This window comes from Seriola dumerili, unplaced genomic scaffold, assembly GCF_002260705.1.
Source record: "Seriola dumerili isolate Sdu_G_001 unplaced genomic scaffold, Sdu_1.0 BDQW01000193.1, whole genome shotgun sequence".
Lineage (NCBI taxonomy): Eukaryota > Metazoa > Chordata > Actinopteri > Carangiformes > Carangidae > Seriola > Seriola dumerili.
In genome coordinates, this window is record NW_019174448.1 from 1,759,863 (window position 1) to 1,781,806 (window position 21,944).

Sequence of the window (21,944 nt, forward strand, 5' to 3'; positions counted from 1 at the left end):
AATTTTTATTTTTGTTAATGTAAATAAAGCTTTCAGAGAAAATTTAGGCCTTTAAACTGGAAATATTTACAGTTTTAATATTAAATATTTGCCCAGCTGAATAAATAAAATATGAAAAGAAAAAACATATTTAAAGTCTGAAATTTCAAGACATTTCTATCCTACCCTCTTGCATTATAAAATTGTGTCAGAGATCTGGTGAAAATTGAGCTTCAGTCTTATGTAACTGAGACACTAACCGTCAAAATACTGAGGTCAATGTCTGGACTTTAGTCTGACATTCACTGGTTCTGTCGGTGGGGGAAGATTCAGTCAAATAATTTACTTAAGAAAAAAAATACAGAAATAATGTCAACAAAATAAACTTAAAGTATCGAAGTAAATGTACTCAGAAAATAGCTCATTTTACAGTGTTATATTATTATATGTCATATCAATTGATTATTACTAACTGTAAGCAACATTTTACTACTGCTTTTTATTATTTCAATTTACTTTTGGGTAGTTTAATCTGTAGAAATGTGTCATATTTCATTTGTTGATCATATGTTTCTATGTAAAATGTGAACCTGCAGAAAGAAGCTGTTGGATAAATGCAAATGTTGTGGAATAGAAGTATGAAGTAGCACAAAATAGATATATTCAAGTAAAGTAAGTTAAAGCATCTCAAGCAGAGAACTTTAGTCAATGTATTGAGTAACTTTCTACCACTGGTGTCTGACTTATTATTACTGTCAATAAGAAATCTTCTAAATGCCATAAACAAATCAGCCTGTTCAGAGTTTCACAGTCTTATCAATCACATGAGCACCGACCCTGATTAACTCAGACTTTGTGCCTGCACTTCCTGGAAGTCCTGACATGATGCATATTCATAGTCTGGTGCCACAGCTCTGGCGATGCAAACATCGGCCATCACTGATACTATTAGAAGTCTTATCTGTCCTCCGTGTGTTAAACACAGTCATTGTCAGGCTGTTAAAGCCCAACACATAGTGGAGAAAAGATATTACACCAGATACAATCTGTAAACGTTTCAGCTTGTTGTCAACAAAGATTTTTTTCTATATTTTTTTGGCATCTTTTCCACAATCTTCTCTTTTCAGGAGCAGCTATTTTATATTAAGGATAAATGTGTTTTTTGAAAACAGCACAGTTAAGATGTGGTGAGTTCAGAGTTTTCACTCTCTCTGTTATCTGCCCGTCTACATGTAAACCAAAAACAAATATAATCTCTTACGTGGGTGTTCTCTAACACACATATTGAATCACAACTTGAGGAGGATTACTTTGGGTTTTAAAATCAAGTCACAGATAGGACACATAAAAGTCTCATTTTGTGCACATTTTGTGTCTTTTCCAGTAATATTTTGCAGGTTAACTGTCACTCCACCTGAACTGAAAAGCTGCATACCACTTATTTTAATGTAGACGTACTGCAGTCTGTGTGCGCTGTGCAGTTGTAAAAAAAAAAAATACCGGTTTTAAATTGACATTGGTAGATATGTAATCGACCGGGAGCAAAAGGTTTCCCACTTTCTCTGACTGTCCAACAAAAAGTGTTAATGACAGTGATTTCTCCAGATTAACGGCCCCTTCCCTCCTTGTAGCTGCCGGACCGGTGCCCGCTCCTGCAGCCACCACAGAGCTCACACACTAGTGAAATATGTCCCACAAGTACTGAGAAGTGTTGACCTACAATATCTTGAACTCTGGTTTGTTGTGTAACTTGTCGTTAGTGTTAGTTAATCAGTTGTTTACACGCGCGAAAGAAACCGGGTTACTCAGAGAAATCAGGCTACGAGCCGAGGTTTAGAAAATAGCTGCTTCCTGATGTTTTATTCCTTTTATCTGTGTTTTGTATTATCTGACCGGCTCTCTAATGAAGGTGGGAGCATGTCTGAATTATAGAAAAAAGGAGAGTTTCATTTTCACAGCCTGCACATATTCATGGCTGCACTGATCTCTGCTGTCAGAGGTCTTTGTTATGCACATGTGCAAATGTAAAACACTGATTTTAAAAATCTCAGTTACACAAATACCATGTACGACAAAAAGAAAAAAACTCCCAAGGGCAAAAAGGTTGTAGCTAGAAGATGGTAATAAGCTGCAGCCTCTCAAATGGTATTAACCATAGTTTCCTATAAAAGTAAACTCTACAAAACAAGAAAATAGAATAAGTTAACTTGAATAATAATGAATTTATACACTAAACTACCAATTGATTATTAAAGAAAGTAAAGTACCGATCCCAGGTTGTAAAAGTTCAGTTATAAATGAAGTGATCTTTCTCTCGGCCTTGTCCACAGCACTTGTTCTGTAACTGTCAGCTTGGTTTTTGAGGGGTGCTCTTCCTGTTTTGTGCGGTAAAACCAGATTTTACAAACATTTTCGGCTCCTTAACTGTTAAACAGAAGTAACATCCTCATCAACTTGTCACTGAAAATCCTCGTCATCCTTGTGACCAGTTCAATCAAATAGCGACTTTTTTCCTTTATTTTATTTGAATAACTTCTTGAATTTTCAGGAATTCACAACAAAAAAGTGCAATAAATAAATAAATAAATTCCGTGTAGTCAAACTATTTTTTTTATTCTATCCTCTTGTCCTTTCAGTCAATTTGGAACCTGTTTGTTGGGGCTCCTGATCCCCAGGTGGGGCAGCACTGCTGTAAAACATATTTTTGTGTGTAAACTTTATTTTGTGTAAAAAGTCTTTTAATCCTCTTCACGAGGAGCATTTTAGCCTGTTGATATGTAAATAAATGTATATATATATATATATTTATTTATGTCTAAAACTGATAAAGTAAAGCAGTGGTTCCCAACCTGTGGGCCGAGGCCCACTGGTGGGCTGCGAAGGTATTGCAAGTGGCACCGACAAAAACCAAAACAGTAACATTTTGGTGAAAGCTGTAATTATATACATGTCTATATTATATATATATATACCTTTAAAACCTTTAAAAACCTTTAAAATCTCTTCAAGTAGGACAGGGACAAGTACCTTAGGTAAAGAATTTATTACAAAATGTATTACACTATAAAGTGTCAGAAGTACTAAGAACATGGCATTCCAAGACATGCTTAAAGAACGTAACATAAATAGCAACAAAAAAGCTTGTGCAATGTGGCGATCAGACCGGAGTCTACGAGGGGAAAATTCACTCAGAAGAAACATCGAGTACGTCTTTCCTCCGTCCATCAGAAACATGTTTCTGAGAAAACCTTTAAATCCAGGTGTTTCAGTTGGACCCGCTGCCAGAAGCATCCGAGAGAGACTTAATAATATTATGTTGATTCTCAGATTTTACCAAAAAAAAAAAAAAAAAAAAAAGTGCCTCTTTTTCTGGAACAAGAGAAACAGAAACATAATATTCACTTCCCTTTCTGAAGAATCACTTCTCATTTGTATACTGTACAAGGCAATAACAGAGGAATGAATGAGTGTGTGTGTCAGGCACACGACATTGGCAACGATTATACACAACTTCAACAAAAGCCTCAATAAAATAAGAAAATAAAACAATGTTTATGACCAGTTTGGGACATTTCATTGCGTCATGTTTTTGTACACACGTCAGGGTTTCATTGTTTTTTTTACTTGTCACCTTATTCTTAGGAAGATTGTGTAGTACATTCATTTTGCCTCGTTGTAATCAACATATTTGGGCAAGAAAAAAGGTGAGCTGAAAACAAACAGAAAAGAGAGGACGAAGTCGAGGACACAGGCCTCGAGTATTTACATCACAGCAAGACGTTTGCTGTGTCAATTGGCAAGTTCAGGCTGAGACAAAAATAGTGAAGGAGTACATATTTGAAATAGTCTTTAAAGTCTTGTTTCATCTCTGTGCACAGATGTTAACACTGGAGAGGAAGTAAAGCAGACAGGAAATACTGGCACAGAGCTTTTCTTCTATCAGACTGTGACACTATGTCCTGATGTAAAGGCCCTTTACATCCACAAAGTTTTACTTTTTAGGAATGAAAGACTCTTTTCCCAACATCATCACATATGTACTGAAATAAGAAGCATTTTTGGGTCCATGTCAGATCACAAACATTATAAAATACCAGCTTACACAAGGTGAAAATGCTTTTCTGGGACATTTCTGTCATCAGCAGCCTTTGGCCTTTTTCAGCTAACAATACAAACTTCATGCCTTCTTTCTTTTCCCCTGCTGACCGTGTCCGAGCCGCAGCTTCGCGTTATGAAAAAGACAAACTGAAAGAAGATGTGAAGCCACGCGTGGCCGACCGACACTGACAGCGATACTGAGAGAAGCTCAGACAGAAGCAGGAGTCGATGCCACCGAGCAAAACTCTGACACTGTGGACGGTAACATGACTGTTGACGTCCAAGCACTGGTCACTAATGCAGAAAACCTGTTGAGGAAGCATTAAAAAGGTGCAGTGTCAGGCTGTAGATATAATACATCACTTTTTAGCTTGGTACAAAAGACAAAATTCACTTTCCTTTAGGTTGTTTTTCTGTTTTTTTTTTTATCACCTTGATGGCACTTTCTCTTCAGAGCACGCTGTATGAGTGTTTGGACCCTGAAGCTTAGCAGCATCAGTGCTGAGCTTCACTCTGTCTGCCATGATGATTTTTAACATTAACGCTCAGCGACGATGTGTGAACCCACTACAGCAAATAAATCTAGATGCTGGAAGGATCAACGCCTTCAGTAAGACACTGTACTTTAGGAAAAAAAACTCTCCTTTTTCTGTAAAAATGGCTACAGTTCCCTTTGTGTAAATGGTGAACACATTTATATTTACACTTTATTTTACAGGTCCCATGGTTTCCTGATAATTTCCTAGAGAGGGGTTGATGTGAGAATGAAAAATCTATATGAAGGTTCCCAGAAAGATAATTATATTAATTTATTCGCTCCAATTAGCTCTTAACATAACGCAGAGTGTATTATGGTTGGATTTTAGCAGTTCTTTTAAAGGTCCCATAATGTATAAATTCTATATAAAGTTCTTTGATTATAAAGCAGGTCTAGTTTCTATATTAATACTGTGAAAGTATCTAAGTCTCAATCCACACAGAAATGCACACAGCCTGTATTCAGAAACCGAGCCTTAAAACCAGCCGTCAGGACTTCTGTAACTTTGTGACATCACAACAGGACAACTTCAGTCAATACTGAGAGAACAAAAGACAGAAAAATTGAATTATTCTTACTGTTCATTGTGACAGTCAATGGTAATTTAACTCACCACTATTCCTCAGTTTAGAAAAGTTTGAAATGTGACAGTGACAACAAACTTCTATTTGCCTAAAAAAAGAGTTCGACATCTGTCCACTCATGAACTGCATGTTCAAAATGATGACGCTCGCCTGTTAAATGGCAAAGACACACTATAGAAATTAAACATCACCTGCTCTTGTAAATGACGCATCTCTACTGCAAAGAGCAACAAGGTGGGAAAAGTGTGCGAACAAAGACTGTGATGAGCGAGACCGTCGCTTGAGACTGAGAAAAGTCCAAGTCGAAACACTAACAAGAGAAAAGTCTGAGACAATTATCTGAATTAGTACCAAATTACATTGTTCTTTATGGGAAAACTCCCTGGAGATTATGGAGAAACTCTGGGACATATAAAACGAAGAATCACCAAAAAAGTCATGGTAATGCTTTATTTCACCAGTCTGTAACTTCCAGTTTATCTAATAATCACAGGTCAAATAGACACTTTGGGACTATTTCTCCAGTAATTACACAGTTCAGGAAAAAGAAAGTATCAGGAAGTAACAAACCTGTAAAATAAAGCGTCACCAAATCAATCAACAAATCATTGGTGTTGTTAGATGGATGAATGAGGGATAATACTACGAGAAGGTCAGCGGTAAAAAACCCACAAATACACCGATTAAAAATGAATGAAGTAGTTTCCCTTTGAGCCCACGGCTTCCACAGAGCGTCACACAGACTCCACACTGATTTAATATCACGTCTCATTCATCTCCTGACCGACTCCCAAACATTAAACAAACAGCAGAAAATCTAACGATCTGATTTCAGTCGTGTGTTTGTTTTTTGTTTTGTTTTTTTTTGCCAGTGAAATTCAAATTTCAAAACTTTGTAAAATGAGCCAAGCTTTCATTTTTCTTTTTCGTGTTCTTTCTTTAATAATCTTTTTCTTTCTGCTTGATAGAAATTTTTACTATTCGTGTCAACAAGGCACAGTTCTTCAAATGTTAGAAAGAACTACTTTGTTTTTATAACAAGACTATTTGTGCTCTTTAGGGAGGTAGAAGGCCACAAAGGCACTCTGAAAAATGCTGTTAATTTATTAAATACTACGCTGAACGGCCAAATGTTACACCAGTAAAACAGAAGCGAGGGGGGAGATTTCACTGTATGTTGTGATGGATGGAGTGAGTAAAGACGACAGCCTCCTCATGTACACTGATACAATAAAGTCCTCAGTTTTTACTGAAGGATGGATATGAAAAAAGGTCCAAACATGAGGCTGCCTTCTTTTTGAACCACGTCCGTTCCTCCGTGTCGAGAGTTCAACTTTCTGACTGTTATCTGTGAGCGGAGTGAGACTTGCGTGTACAGTAGAGCAGGAGGGAATATTAGAAAAGCAGCACAACAAGATTAAGAACAGAATATAAGCACAGGATTCCTCTTTGGAGCTCAGGACGTTTAGTTCTTTCACAACATTCATAGTGGAAGGAAAGGTCAGCTGTACAGGTGAGAGCACAAACACAACATCTGGCTCATACGCCGACTTAATGGAGTGATTGAAGAGCGAGCAGCTGGACTCTCTGGTAACGATTGCACTTGTTCATTCGCACACGAGTCTGTCGCGGCCCTGTTCAGGGGAAATGTCCCATCAGACCGACTGTCTGACGTCTGGCGAGGACAGAAAGTCGACCGTGTTCGGTTCAGCGGGATATGACCGAGCTGATGGAGTTGTACGATGTTCCTCCGTTGCAGGTGGGCGGGTAGCCGTTGGCGGCCCCTCCCACTGCCTCCATGTTGACCCTGAAAACAGGAGAAGCTTTGAGCAGGAAGTCGGCGGCGTCTCGACGGCCGAGCTCCCTCAGTTTGGCCATCAGCACGCCGACCGTGCCGTTTGCTCGCCCGCTCCACTCCTGCAGCAGCGCTGCCGTCGGGCTGGGCTGCAGCACGGCCTGCTGGGAGTCTGGGTCTGAGTCCAGCTCAGAGGCGCCGTTCGGAGTCCCGTTGCTGTGTTTGGCCACCAAGTCCGTGAGGCCGAGGTTCATGGCCAGCAGGCACCAGTCTTTCCCCAGAGCGTCAGGGGGGTCCAACATGCGGCAGAGCTTCCTGCGAGCCAACAAGGGGACGTCCGATAAGTGGATGTCTGTTCCCAGAATCCCCTGCTGGTAAACTTCAGCGCAGCCAAAAGACAGGATGCTGCTGAAGCTCTCCCGGTAGCCACCCATGGTGTTGGTGAGGGAAGTTTCCCGCTGGACTTGGGCGCGGAAGAAATCTTTGGGTTGGTAGATCATGATGGGGGCGTGGTGTTCCCGCAGCTGCTGAGGACTCAGGTAGTATTTGGCTGTGAGCAGTCCGGGGAGCGTGGAGGCCAGTAGGTTCTCCGTTATACTGCAGATGGTGTCCAACAGGGTGTAGCACTTGGCCCGCTCTGAGTCGTGTCCACGCACCTGAATCTCCACCCCCTGGCCGTGGTTGACCAGCAGGATCATGGCCTCCACTGCGCCCTGGCTCACCTTGGCTCCGTTGGTCCACAGGTGGATATCTCCGTCGATATCCTCCCCGCCCTCCTCCTCTGGCTTCTGCTGGTGGCTCCAGCGACACAGGTTCACCTGCAGTTTGTGAAACAGGCCACAGGGGAAGGGAGTAAGGTGCTCGGCAGGGACAAGTCGTACCCCGCCGTAGATCAGCGACTCCTCCTCCTCCTCTTCGGTCCAGGAGCGGTGGAGGCCGTTTGTCTTGATGAGGGCTGGAACGTCCACCATGGAGGGGTTGGTGGCGTCGCGGGCGCAGACGTCCATGGCATCTAGAATCTGCAGCAGCTCGTCCACGTCGCTCTCCGGAGCCAGAGCCTGCACCTCCTCCAGCCTGTAGCGCCCCCTGTAGTGGTGGATGGCCTTGGGCGTCTCCACGGAGAGCAGCTTGCCGAGGACGTTGCTGCAGAGCCAGCGAGGCTCCAGCAGAACAACATCCTGCACCGTCTCGCTCTGCATGATGTTGATCTGAGGGCGGGGGGAGGAAGTAAAGGAGGTGACGGTGGTGAGGAAGCAAGAAGAAACGAAACAAGTAAGTTGACAGTAAAAATAAGTCAGAGAAGGTGAGAAGAAACAGGGTGAAATGAAGCAATGAGAGAGAAATAGGTGTGGATAAAAAAGAAGACGGGAAGATTCAGAGAAGTTAATTGCAGTGAAACATACTGACTTACATATAGAAAATACATTGTTGAAGATGCTGCAATTATAGTAAGATTATAGTAACATCAGACTTAATTTTAGACAAAATCAACAGCAAGCACATGAAGAAACACTTTTGAAACTCAGGTTGGTTCCACAGGTTCCTCATTCGGTTTCCTGAGAAGAGTCATTCTGGTAAATAAACAGAGAAACAACATGTTCCTGTTGCAGAATGGAAACTAAGATTTGGTTTAATTAATTCATGAAGAAACAGCGCATCCTGGTGGTAGTCTGGTGAGCTGACAGTCAGCTGCTGGAGTAAGTGATAAATGTTGATAAAAACCTTTGACTTTTCCTCACAGCGGCCGATATAAACAATACATCCCGTTAAAAAAAGATCAGTAACAGCAACAATAAGCAGCAGGAGCGCACCTCTTATTCTAAGTTATATTTTCTATTATGGTGATTTTCATCTGATCAAATACCACAAAACAGTCACCATATGTAACAGACCATCATTGTTTTACTGGAAACTGTTCCCTTCAGGTTCAGTGAATTCTCTAATGTAGAAAATTAAGACATATTGTACAACACAAATGTAAATTTGTATTCAAAATAACATAATACATCCCGCCTCTGTCAGGGACTCTTCTCATCTTGCTCCAGGCTGTTTAGCAGCTGAACGCACAAAGAAACAACATAAACCTGAATACACAGTTCACAACTGGAGACACTTTATAGGCCGTGTATGCTGCGTCTGGCAATTTTATTAATGCACTTTCCAAAACTTGGCACTCACTTGAACTTTCACATTTGGTTTTCACGGCAATGTTTTTTTTTTTTTTTTTTTGTGGTATCTTTGTTTGTAAATGTCATGTCAGTTTGTTAGCACCGTTATCTCCACACAAAGGCAAATAATTATTTTATAAACAAACAAACTCGCACCTCCCCCATGCTGTGAAGCTGCAGGGCCAGTGTGCGCAGGTGATCCTGGCTGACCAGAGGGTTGATGTGCTCCTGGACGTCGCTGACAAACTGCTGCCATGACGTTAGCTGGTTGGGTCCGCTCAGCTTCCTCCAGGTCGGCAGCGTGGTCAGCAAACGCTCCGACAACAGCATCATGGGACTACACCTCTACAACAGGAAGTGGATTCACTGTATGTTATCGTTTCTTAAGTTTAACTCAAATGAGAAATTACTTTCATCTGATTATTTTCATTAATGTTAAATCTGTAATCCGATAATAGAAAGCAGATTATTTTCAACCAAGTTCAGCAAGTATTTTGATAGAAATACTGTCAGATATTTATCTATAAGTTGTTTGTGTGCACGTGCTCTTTCAGGAAGGTTTAAAATACACACAACAATCAGGCTGGGAAACAGACACAGGAGAGAAAGCAGAGCTCACAGAGATGATGTTGGTGCGAAGTTCCTGCAGGTGACTCCTCAGCAGCTTCATGTCTTTGGAGTTTGAGGCTCCAGCGTCCACCACAAACAGTTTGTCACTGACCTGCAGGTCGTTCCCGAACCTGAAGACAAACAAAAAAAGAAGACAGCCATTTTAAAAAGATAAATCTCTTCAGGTGAAGGACCATGTCCCGTATATTGGAAAATAAACAGCAACCTGGTGGGAAATAGTGAAGTGCTACAGCTGACTGTTCAGTCTGACCCATCAAACAGGTGTCACTACCAATAATTACACTAATGACAGTGGTATCACTTTATGTAAAAGGATGTGGTGTGTAGTTCTCCACTGCAAATGTTGCTGAGGCTCATGGGTACTGTAGTATTTACAGCTATTTCATATAGGAAACACACAGAAAAAAAAAAAGATTTTTCAAACTTAGCTTTACCTGCTTTAAGTTATTACAGAATCAATGGGAGAGATGTCATGTGGTGAATAAGATCCTCCCACAAAAAAGAGCAAAAACAACAACAAAATAATCTCTGTATCAGCCATGTGTGCTGTGGTTTAAGTCCCGACCTGTTCCTGACTTCCTTGAGAAGAGCGCTCTCCTTGTCATAGCTGAACTCTCCAGAGAAAGCTCGGGGGACGTCAGCGAGGTCAGCGTGAGTCGCCACCAGGACGACCATGAGAGGCTGCTGGATCCGACCTCCGAAAGCTGGAGAAACACAGAACATATGTCACATTTTTACATACTACACATTATATTACATTGTTATCAGGACTTCCCAGGTGTATAAATCAATAATCCACTATCGCAGCACTTGTAGTTTACAGATGTATAATGTGTTCCAAACAAAAATGTTAGAAAAAATCTTTATCAACACACTTATAGATCAAATTTAAAACGTTTCTTTCTGAGGCGCCACTCCCTCAGTCCTCACCGATGTTGTCCTGGGGCAGGGTGAGGGCTTTCAGCAGGTTCAGCCAGTAGGTGATGTGGCCCAGCTGGGTCTCGTACGGCTCCTCCAGGCTGAACAGCACCAGATGGATCGCCGTGACGTCGTTGGCTGCAAAGTAGTCGTAGGAGCAATAATAGACCGGGTTCCCCGAAAACTCCCACACGCTGAAATCCCCCACACCTACAGAGAGGGGAACACGTGATAGGAGGTTTAACCATGAATGTTCACACATTAATAGAGGGCGGAGAAAATATTTTTTTTCAGTTTTGGTTAAATGTAAACGCCTCTGGTTCTCACCGTGGATGCTGGCGTGCTGGATGTCAATGGCCTTTGTGGCCTGGTCGTCAGCTGCGGACAGAGCGTTGTGGACGGGGGAGAAGACCTCCAGGACGCCTTTGGTGAGGCTGGGTTCAAACATCATGCTGCGACTCCGCACGCTCACGTTCTCACAGCCTGGGTACAAGTTGGAAATACTCACTGACACTAAAACACAGAGGAAAAGACACATGAGGAGGAGGTGATGGGAACTGTTCATTCTCATCTGCAGCAGGGCCATTACATTCAAATGATATCGGATATTTTTTAAATGTTTTGTGAAGCACTTTGATGATTTTTTTGAAGTTGGCGTGGTATATAAATAGATTTTATTAGTATTACATTAATGTTGTTGTAAGTATCTGTGATTTAGTGCATCTTTACTTAAGGCGTTTTTCCACTCTTTGCCCAGAATCGCAAGAAAATGTTCAAATAAAAAAAATAAAATAATAGCTATAGTGTGTTTTAGGTGTTGTTAGTTAATAGTTGAAAACGTGTTATAAAGGCGAGGACCATGTTGTTTTTCTGCTCTGTCTTTCAGGAGAAACTGCACATATCTGATTATAAATTGCATCTGTCCGTCCTCTGCTGCCCTCCTGGACACGAGTGTTTAGGAGAGTTCTTCCTTCAAATCTGAATCGACGGTCTAAGGACGGAGGACGTTGTATGTTGTACAGATTCTAAGCTTCTTGAGCCAAATTTGTGATTTTGAGCTGGATAAATAAAACTGACTTGCTTTGTTTAGAGCAAAATACAACAAGAATGAGGCATAACTTCTACCTGCAAAACTCTGCACAGCAGCTGCTGAAAATATAAATTCTGAACCGATTGAATAAAATGTAAATATAAATTGTTCCCATGTGTCATGTATCTTGATGAACAGTTGAATATTTAAATATTACAGTGCAGATCTGTACAGAGAGCTGAGCTCAAGTCTGTGAACAGTGAACAGATGTGCATCCGAAGCCTTTTTTACACCCAATAATTACACACTTGCAAACACATGGGGGTGCTGTGCTACATCAAATAAATCCACTATGCAGACACAACATCTGGATTTTCTCGACACTCTGTAGGACCACACCTACAGATTATTTTCTTTCATCTTGAATCACACTTTTGTCGACTAGAATGTGGAGCCATTGGCGAGAGAACCATTCCAGCCTGCAGTGTGCAAATGTCTTGGTATTGTCAAATGTCAAATGTCTTTTGTTTTGTTTTAATGTGGATTTATTTTTGTTTTTCTCTTTCTATTGATCCTTCATGAGCTGTGTCCTTAATAAAAAAACATTTCTGGGTTATCTGTCATTATACAAAGTTAAGCATTTTGGCAATGAATTGTGTTGAGAAAGCTTTGGCTGTCTCATGTTGAAATCCAACAGCAAAGTGTTCTGCTTTCCTGCAGCTGGTTGTTTTCTCAGTCCTAATCAATCATGGAGTTTTGTACTGAACCAAACAAACAAAACTAAAAGAGAACACTTGGTTGAGTTGAAGTGTTTCATGTGTGCTTGGTGTGAATACACCCTGTGAAAAAGCACCTACAAAAGTAAGCTGAAGGTGAATTTGTGCTGTTTACTTAAGAGACATTACGCAAGATATTCAGCTGCTTGTAGTTTTAGGAGTGATAATGGCAGAAACGACGGCAGAAGACCTCACGAACTCAAAATATTTGTTGCAGATAAATCACATTTTCTTTTACTCTGATGACTTTAACTTTTATTGAGTGATTCACGTAAAAACACAAAACAATGAAAAAATATCAACTAAAACAAGACACTGTGGTCACTGTGCCAGCCTCTCACTTGTTGCTTTCAGACATCTTTGGAAAAGGGTGAGAAAAATGTTATGGTACATGAAAAACTGCTGCCATATTTTTTCTGGTTTTAGGTCAGACAGCTTCTTTTTTTTTTTTTTTTAAATACCAACAGCTGCTGTAGGGTCGGACTTCAGATATACTCTTATGTCTGTGTCTTAAAAGAAAGGGTGATTCATAAATGAATCATAAATAATAAATGGAACCTTAGACTGAATTCTAGTAAAGCACAACCTCTCTTCAGTGCTGTTCTGTGCCATTTTACAAATTACTAAAGGGAATGGATGAAGGAAGATCAGTCCCTCTCCAATAACTGAGGCACAGAACTCAACTACTGAGAACAACCAAGGCCAGAAATCAATACACAGAGCAGAATTATTCCAGGTGTCAAACTGAGCTTTGTATCTAACAGCATCATAAAGTTACAAATATTGACACTAGACGAAGGTAAATATGCATTCAACGTGCCACATTTGGACTTTCAACGAGCTCATAGAAGTAGAAAATCAATGCTTGTATTAAGTCTGCTTGAATGGAAATCTCAAAACGAGACAAATGGACACGGCGGCACTCGCTCCCTCTCAGCCCTGTTTCTCTGTGTCTCACTGAGGACTCACATCACGTATCACTGCAGTTATAACACCAAGTCAATAAAGACGGTCACCGAATTCAGCTAGAGACGCAACAAAGAAAGAGAAAAAACTCTTTCTACGCCCCCTTCAGCTCTGACAGAGGCCACAGATTTCCAGATAGTATAGAGGATGGGATCAGTAACTCTATACAGCTCACGTAAACGACCATTATCTGAGGGAACATCGAGTCTGCCCGGGAGGTAATGGCTCTGAGCGCTGCAACACAGAGCGGTTAAAGGACACACAATGGTAGGTATGTATGTGTGTGTGTGAGGGAGGGCAGATAGAGCAAATACAGAGAAACGAGTGTGTGAGTGTGTGCTGGTGTGTGTTTTTTTACACTACCCTGAACATGTCAGGGAGTTTTACCACAGACCTGTTGCTAAACAAAAGCTTTTCTGAAGACCAGGAGCAGCAACTGTTACTACACTAAGCTTCCAGTTGGGGTTGCTGGAGTGATGGGGTTAATATTTAGGGTTACTGGGACTGCGGTTAAGGGTTGCATGTTTTTGTTTGTAGAAAACTAAGACAACCTGATCTGTGTCATGTCTGCATACTGCGACATATTTCAGTTTTTACTTACTTTGTACAATTTAAGGTTTTTCACTGGCCCTGTTTAAATTTAAATAAAAAGTGGAAAAATGTGGGTGACCGACTGTTATTGCTTGAAATATTATGCAGCTAATTACAAAAACTCCCTTTTTGATATTGTGCAAATGATGTGAAATGTAATAACTTAATGTGGGAGAGCTGGGTGGAGGAAGAAGAGCTACGGGGAGGATGATGGTAAGCTGCCATTTGAACATGAGCGGTGGTCTGATCAACCTCAGCTGGGTCACATGGCGGAGACTGAAAGACCCGAAGCACCTGATGACTGAATATTCACTGATGATGTGCTCGGCATCAGTGGACGTATTTGTACATCAGGGGTATTTCATTCATTGGATTGTGTTCACCAAAAACAAAGAAAACTTATCTTGTAATTATGATTTACCATCTCACAATTAGTGTTGTTCGTAATTACTGGATCCCATTTCGTGTGATTATGAGATTGTTTTCTTACAATTATGAGACAGTCATCTATAATGAGATAAAGCCTCAATTTATTTTTTTGGTGAATGTAATGAAAATAAACAAACAAACAAAAAAATATGCCCCATTCCCATTATTATTTATTTTTATTTTTTTAGATGTGTCTCAATTGAATTTCCAGAAAATGCGCTTGTTCACAATAAATACTATAAATATAAATAATTCACATATACAGTATATATAAAACATATATAAACTTATACATATTTAATGCATATAGCTAAGCCATGATTCAGGTCAAAGCGGGTCAGATCCTGCACTGCCATCCATCCTTCATACTGTGGCAGCTCCATCAGGACAGCGTGAAGCTAAGTGCCTTGCTCGTGGGCACTCTCACAGATTCTACTCTGGGAAGGAAACGGCCTCTTTTCATGCTCCTTAAACATTTACTCCTGGTGAATTTATTTATTTTTTTTTTTATCTTTGATGGATAGCAAAAAATAAATAAAAATAACAGGCGTTTGATTGGCTGCTTGTTTTGTTGGCTTCACAAAAACAGGAAAGCTGTTGCATGAACCTGAAGAATGATGAATGAAGGGGAACAAGCATTGAATTAATTCTGTTGCTATGTATTAACGTGACTGGCAAGTGAATTATTCTGGCCTGCTTTTGCTAGAATAAATAATTGTGGTGCTTGGCAGGTGAGCTGGAGGCTTAATCTTGCGCAGGATTATCACAGCGTCCTCAGATCTTTGTGTTACCTACCGGAAGGTTTGGAGTTGATGGGGGAGTTGGGGTGTCGGGCCGTGTTGGTCATGCGTGTCCTCCTCCTCCTGAAGAAGCTGCGCAGGATGCCACATTTCAGGGACTCCAGCAGGGTGCTCTTCCCAGCTCCAGAGTGTCCAAACAGCTTCAGCTTGATCCTGGGCTGCAGGGTCTGAGTGGGCCGCAGCTGCTGGATGTAGCTCAGTTTGTGGTTGTCCTGGAAATAAAAAAACAAACAAAAAAAAGGTCACATTGAGAAACTCATTTATCAACTGTGTGGCATCGACTCCCACACGTTTTCATTTCAAGGAGCAGATGCCAGAATTTATGCCAGAGTTTGTTTCCACATGCTGCATCTTCTTTCTCTGAAACTTCCAAACACACCGGATATCACAGAGCTTTAACAACACCTCCTATTTCACGTTTGTATCCATGTCAACCACCAACAGTGAACAAACAGCTGTGTAACGTTTTCCTCCTTATGCACCATGAACAGATCTCCTGCTTCTGAGGAGGACAGACAGTAGACGTCTTTCCGAATCAAACCGTCACAGGATCATGTAAATATTACATCACAGGTTTCTAACTTCTGTTTTTATACTAATGTTATTAGTACCAACCAACTGATGAGGGTGGGGATATCATAAAGTAAATAAATGTTAGGCTTATTTAGATATTATAACACGAGCAGCTGTGGGTGGGGATGAGCTGATAACCTTGTGTAACGATGACACTTTAGCACAAACTCAGCCTTCGGTGTTGGGGGCATGACAGGATGTGATAAGAAGAACTACGAACCCGCACCAAGTTCAAGGTAACTGAAACTTCAAGACAAACTACTGAATACTTGCTGAGATAAAAGAAATAAAAACATAGCATGTTGTTCACTCAAGATACATGAACAACGAAAGCCACTTGCAAAGACAGGTGCCTCCTCTGCACCCTGCTGTAATTCAGCCAGTTCAACACATAACATTTATTAACATGTAAGACACTTTTTTCACCATGCAACAGATGAGTCACGCACCAGAAGTGGCCTCAAATGCTGTGAGTGGTTGTGTGGGATGTGAAAGCACTCCAGACTCCCACCTGGGTTATGTTAACGCATTCAATAAATAAAGTTTGTAATTTCAATAAGTGTGATTCACATCCGAGCAGAACGCATTTCATTTTGAAATAAATTTTGTTGAACTTAATGTGTTCTCTTTTAAAGTCAGAGGAACGGGGCTGCATCTTATTTCTCTGGGTTCTTGGGAAGTCGGCCTCGCTTTCAAATCTGGCATCAGTGTGCCATAGTGTCTTAAATTAGCCCAGCATATGCAGAGGATGACTGTTTTCACAGTTGCGGCTTTCATGTTTTCACGCTCTGCACTGAATCTCAGCAGGTGGTGGATTAGAGGAGAAGTCGGTAACATTTAGCTCCAGGTAAAAAAAAAAAAAAAAGTCTGTGTGTTTTGGAGGATGTGACTTTAGTTTAGACTGGGAACACCAGACTGAGCTCCACATGCACCTCTGGAGGGAAGAGTGTACAAATGTCATGTAACCGGAGGGTTTCAGCTTTGATCACAGTGGTATGTGTCCTGTTCTATTAAAGAGCCTTTGGGCAAGACAGCAAGCCCAACAGCTTCACTCTATACTCTCTTGCATTTAAAGTCGCTCTGGATTAAGTGTTCGGACAGTTTCGCTTTTCTTGTTCTTCAGGCTCTGCGCTTCAGCACATTTAATCTGAAATAAAATAATGGATACTACATCAAAATGCCAAGTTTCAGCGTAATGTTTATGCGAGTGAAGAGCACAATAATGACGCCAACGATCCAGTCGACTGAGAAGCACAACGCTTGTGGGAAACCCATTTATTACTGCAACAGAAGGTCAAGAACACTCTCCAGGATGTAGACGGACACGTTTAATTGTCAAAGATCAAAAGAAGACCTTCTGAGCAGAACCTAAGAGGTTTCACTACAAGATGCAAACCTCTGGTAAACCTCAGACACAGAAAGACCAGGCTGCCGTTCATAAAAAAACCAAAAATAAAGTGGTAGAGTTCTGGAAAAAAGGTTTATGGACAAAAATCTGCCTCTATCAAAATGATATAAAGAGGAACGGCTCATGACCCAAAGCCACTAACTCATCTGTCAAACACGGAGATGCTTCTGTTACGGCCCAGGCATTTATGGCTCCAACTGAACTGACACGGTGACATTTATTGACGATTTCATTGCTGATGGAAGCAACAGGATGACTGCAGGGGTCTACAGGAGCATTCGGTGTGAGCTCAGATTCAGACAAATGCAGCATGCAGACATCTCAAAACTCATCGGACAACATTTCATAACACAGCGGGACGATGAACTTCAACATACAGACCAACCAACCAAAGAGTTTGTCAGGGTCGAGTCAATCACCTGATCTCAATCAGACCCGAGCTGCATTCTTCTAACTGAAGACCAGACTGAAGAAGAGAGAGACTTCACAGAAGTGAGCTGTTGTATGTTGTGATTACTTTTAAACCCCTAAACTTGTGACACTATGTGTTAAAGGGTTTTATCTCCCACACAGTCACTGTACTCAAATTAAAGCTGAGACGTGGCACTTTAATGTAGTATCCATTGAAGCACAGAGTCTGAAGAACAAAAATGTGAAACTTTCCGAATACTTACGGTCCGGACTGTATTTCTTCTTTCTGTAAGTCTTGTAAGGCTTTAAAACATATTTGTAATGTACTATAAGCTTCTATCATTTAGTGATTCAAAGCAAACTGCAGCTCAAAACAGACACGGAAGATTAGTAGCTGCTCCTCAGGATTTAAAAAAACTTTTATCATCCATTTCCACCTGTATGTATGTGTGTGTGTGTGTGTGTGTGTGTGGAAAGTGCTGCGACACAAAGTCTAAAAGCGGCGGCGTGCTAACATCTAACACATTCCTGCTGGAAAACGTCTCTCTCCACACCTCTGCACTGAAATAGACCATGTGAGATGAGTGTTTGTGAAACCTGCTTTTACATAACACAGAGTTTAGGTCTTTTCTTTTCCCTTTATTCCATTTAAACTGTGATGTTGTGAAGAAATCACTGATTTAATTAACATACTGATAAACTCAAGCTTTTTTTTTTTTTTTTTTTTACCTTTTTAAGCTTACCCAGCAAAGAAACAATGTGTTCGTGTTGATCAGTAGAAGCCAAATCCTCCGCTGTCTTTCCATCCTGAGAGAAGAAGGAAAAAAAGAGAGGGATGAATATATGCATGAGCAAACAGATAATCCCTCATATTTCCTTCAGCTGTTTAAATGTGCACTCCAGTGTTTCTAATACACTTTGTTGTTGACTTTGTATTTAAGAGGCTAAACTTCTCACAGGTTTATAGAGCGTTGCTCATTAACAGAGGGATATAGGCAGCACTGATGGAGTGGCTTCTACACATCATGCTATCATACTCCTACTACTGTTTCATCAGCCTGTCACACAGGCTTTTGTTTACTTGTTTATCTATAGGGTTCATTTCACATTAATTAGCATTTAACATTTAACAACACCAGTGTAAATGTACCTGGGTTAGCTCAGGAGCTAATTCACACCTGAAGTCCCAACAAAGGTGAAGTTTATAATTTCACACTTTGGCTCCATGTTCATTTCCAGCAGATTCAGTTTGTGCATTACTGAATATTTTTTGTAATGATGTTATTCTTAATATTTGTTACTGGAGTTAACTTTAAAATTTGCTGTTCATGTTGTTATTTGCAAGTTTGGTAAAATGTCCTGTAGTGCTGCAACGAACCGTCAATTAATTGATTAGTTGATCGACAGATAATTAACTATAAACTATGCTACTCAAATGATCATTTTAGTCATTTTTAGAGTAAAAGTGAAAAACATATGATGGTTCCAGCTTCTCAGATGTGAAGATGAGACAGTGACTGAATGTCTTTTGTCAGACAAAACGTGACATTTAAAGATGTCACTTCAAGCTGTGGGAAATTATAACAGGCATTTTTCACTATTTACTGACATTTTATAGACAAAACAATCCAAGAAAATAATCAGCAGATTAATCAATAATGAAAATGATTATTAATTGCAGCCCTTACGACCTGCTCAAGACATATCTTGGTCATGATTTTTTGATGAACAAAGTGAAGGGCTCCTCATGAAAAATGTTTGTTTATGTTTAAGACACAACAACAAAAAAACATATATTAGACTATATATTTTGCTTTTTTTAAATTTTGATATCAGTATCAGACGTGAAAATCCAGTATCATCACTGAATTGATCTGATATTTCTGCTGCACACAACTCATTAAAGCACTGCAGTATCACAGCTGACTCCAGTAACTGACTGCAGCTGCAGAGTCTGAACGCGCACACACACACACGCGCACACACACACACACACACACACTTACAGTACGTGCACGCTCATTCTTTCCCTCCTTCCAGCTCCAGAACTGCCTTCATTTGTCACTCTCTCCATTTTGTCCTCAACACCCTGACACAGAAACACCACAGTCCCGACAACTCTCACGTCTCTTTCCCTAACTCAGCCATCTGTCACTGTCCGGCTCCGGCTGCTGTTCCTTGGGGGAAAAACTGCACTGACAGCCTGAAACGCCCACAGACCACTTCCTACTTCTACAGACCTTTACAGCAAAGGATATTCAGCTGGGTATGTTGAGTGTTTTATCCAGAAAAATCAATTACGAGAATCTACTCTTTTAATCTGAATCCTTGAACATTTTCCAGCTCGATAAGCTTCTGATAAGGTCACTTAATACTAAAGGAGCACAAGAACACACAGACCTTCAAGTTGTTTGGATCAGATAAATGTCAGAAATGTGAAAATGAAGTGCAGCTTGAACCACAAACTGACCACTTAGTGTAATTTAATATGTGAACAAATTCATGAGACTCTGTTGGTACAGATGGCAGGGTGTCACGGTTAATACTACTGATGCTTGGCAGCGACACATGAACGGCTGGTGTTATGTCTCGACACAAAACTGGAGATGAATATTGGATCACACATAGTATCTCCTTTTTAGTTAAAATATCTGAGCAGTTTGTCCATGAGTGTGTTTTTTAATTATATGTAAAGCAGAGCATCAAGGGAAACTGAAGAAAGAGGGGTGATGACATGCAGCTGCTCCACAAAACAGTGACTGCAGGCCACTGGACAATGAATTATACATCTCCGTATGTGCTTTCCAGATTAAACATGCATACAGAGGAACATCAGCGGGCATTCAATATTAACAGCTAGAGAAAACAGAGGGAGAAGGAGAAACCTCAGCGTGGCACATGTGGCAGTGGAGCCGCTGGGAAAGGTTTTAATTCTTAATGTTAGTTACAGACCTTCTTATATCTGATGTCTGATTTAATGCAGATGAAATACGTATTTAGTCAAGCATCTTCAGTAACAGAGCAATAAGCTTAGAAGCGATGAACGATGGGTTTTGTGGCTTAACTCTTTTCTAAAAGTTGAGTTAAATGCTCAAGAATCCAGATTCCCAAGATGTGATGGGAATATTTTCATGCCCACTATATATATATATACACATACACAAAACAACGGGTACTGAACAGAAAAACTTAAAATCAAGAACATGAAGTAAACTGAAGTAAAGCAGAGGCAACTGTGACGGCTCGACCATGTGATTCAGATAGAAGCAGATCACTTCCTGAAGGTTGTCGCACTAAGATAAGTAAGACAAGTCCTTCGGGCAAAGATGACCTGACGCAGAACCGTGACAGAAAAAACTCCTGCTGCCAAGATGAACTTAACTTTTGGGGCGACTCAATATGTTGCCAAAGATAAGGAACAATCCCAGGAGCTTTGTGGCCTCATCTCCCATGTAGTATGAAGGAAATTAAGTAATAATGGATCAGTTATGCAGAGGACGTCAAGTGACACATTTGGCAGATATCAAAGCTTTCCAAATGCAGACTCTAAGTCTTGCTAAGACTTTCTATTCTTGATTTAGGAACCTTCACCCACTCTTCAAGTTAGGAGATATTTTAGGCTGTCGTGAACACAGCATGTTTAAAATCTATCCACAGATTTTCAGTGAGGACTGCTCCAAAGCTTCAGCTTGTATTTTTTTGAGCTGGTTCACGGTGGATGTTGAGGTCTGCTCTGGATCATTGTCCCGTTGTAAAGGCCAGCTTCTTTTCAGTTTCAGCTTCTCGACTGACTGCAGGACATCTGCATCTTGCATTTGCAGATATTTAGTGGACTCCATTCTTCTCAAGGGAAGGTTACTGTTCATTGATTTAGCAGGGTGGCCAGATTTTTCCACATGCCTCAGCTTCTGTTTAAGCTTTTATATTTTTCAAATTCATGAAATAAAAAGAAGCATTTACAGTATTAATGTTTGAAGGAAGGCTCATCTTTATGTCTGTTTGCTACATGAGTATTCACTTCTTTTCACTTTAAAAACCAATAAAATATGTAATATGCCCAACCCTTTAAAACAAACTTCTATCATATATCTGAAGATGTGTTTGACTTGAGAAGCTTTAGTTGATTTTACAGATGAAAAATTACACTTTTATACCATTAGCATTTCAAACAAGACTCCAAGTGCCTCGTGGGTTCAAACCTAATATACAAAACAATTTAGTGAAAAGAAAAAAAGCACTTTCACTGTCAA

The 21,944-nt window shown here is 40.5% G+C and overlaps 1 protein-coding gene across 1 annotated transcript in view; it reads right to left on the bottom strand.

Moving 5' to 3' along the window:
- Positions 1 to 5,058: 5,058 nt before the first annotated feature.
- Positions 5,059 to 21,944, bottom strand: part of dapk1 (death associated protein kinase 1) — an 80,115-nt gene continuing 63,229 nt past the window's right edge. The window contains exons 19-26 of the mRNA XM_022753751.1: positions 18,424 to 18,501; positions 15,298 to 15,514; positions 11,038 to 11,223; positions 10,723 to 10,920; positions 10,358 to 10,496; positions 9,782 to 9,902; positions 9,319 to 9,507; positions 5,059 to 8,202 (exon numbers count right to left, since the gene is read on the bottom strand). Of these exons, the coding sequence (XP_022609472.1) occupies positions 6,907 to 8,202; positions 9,319 to 9,507; positions 9,782 to 9,902; positions 10,358 to 10,496; positions 10,723 to 10,920; positions 11,038 to 11,223; positions 15,298 to 15,514; positions 18,424 to 18,501 (2,424 nt within the window). The 3' untranslated portion in view covers positions 5,059 to 6,906. The remainder of the gene's footprint in view (positions 8,203 to 9,318; positions 9,508 to 9,781; positions 9,903 to 10,357; positions 10,497 to 10,722; positions 10,921 to 11,037; positions 11,224 to 15,297; positions 15,515 to 18,423; positions 18,502 to 21,944) is intronic.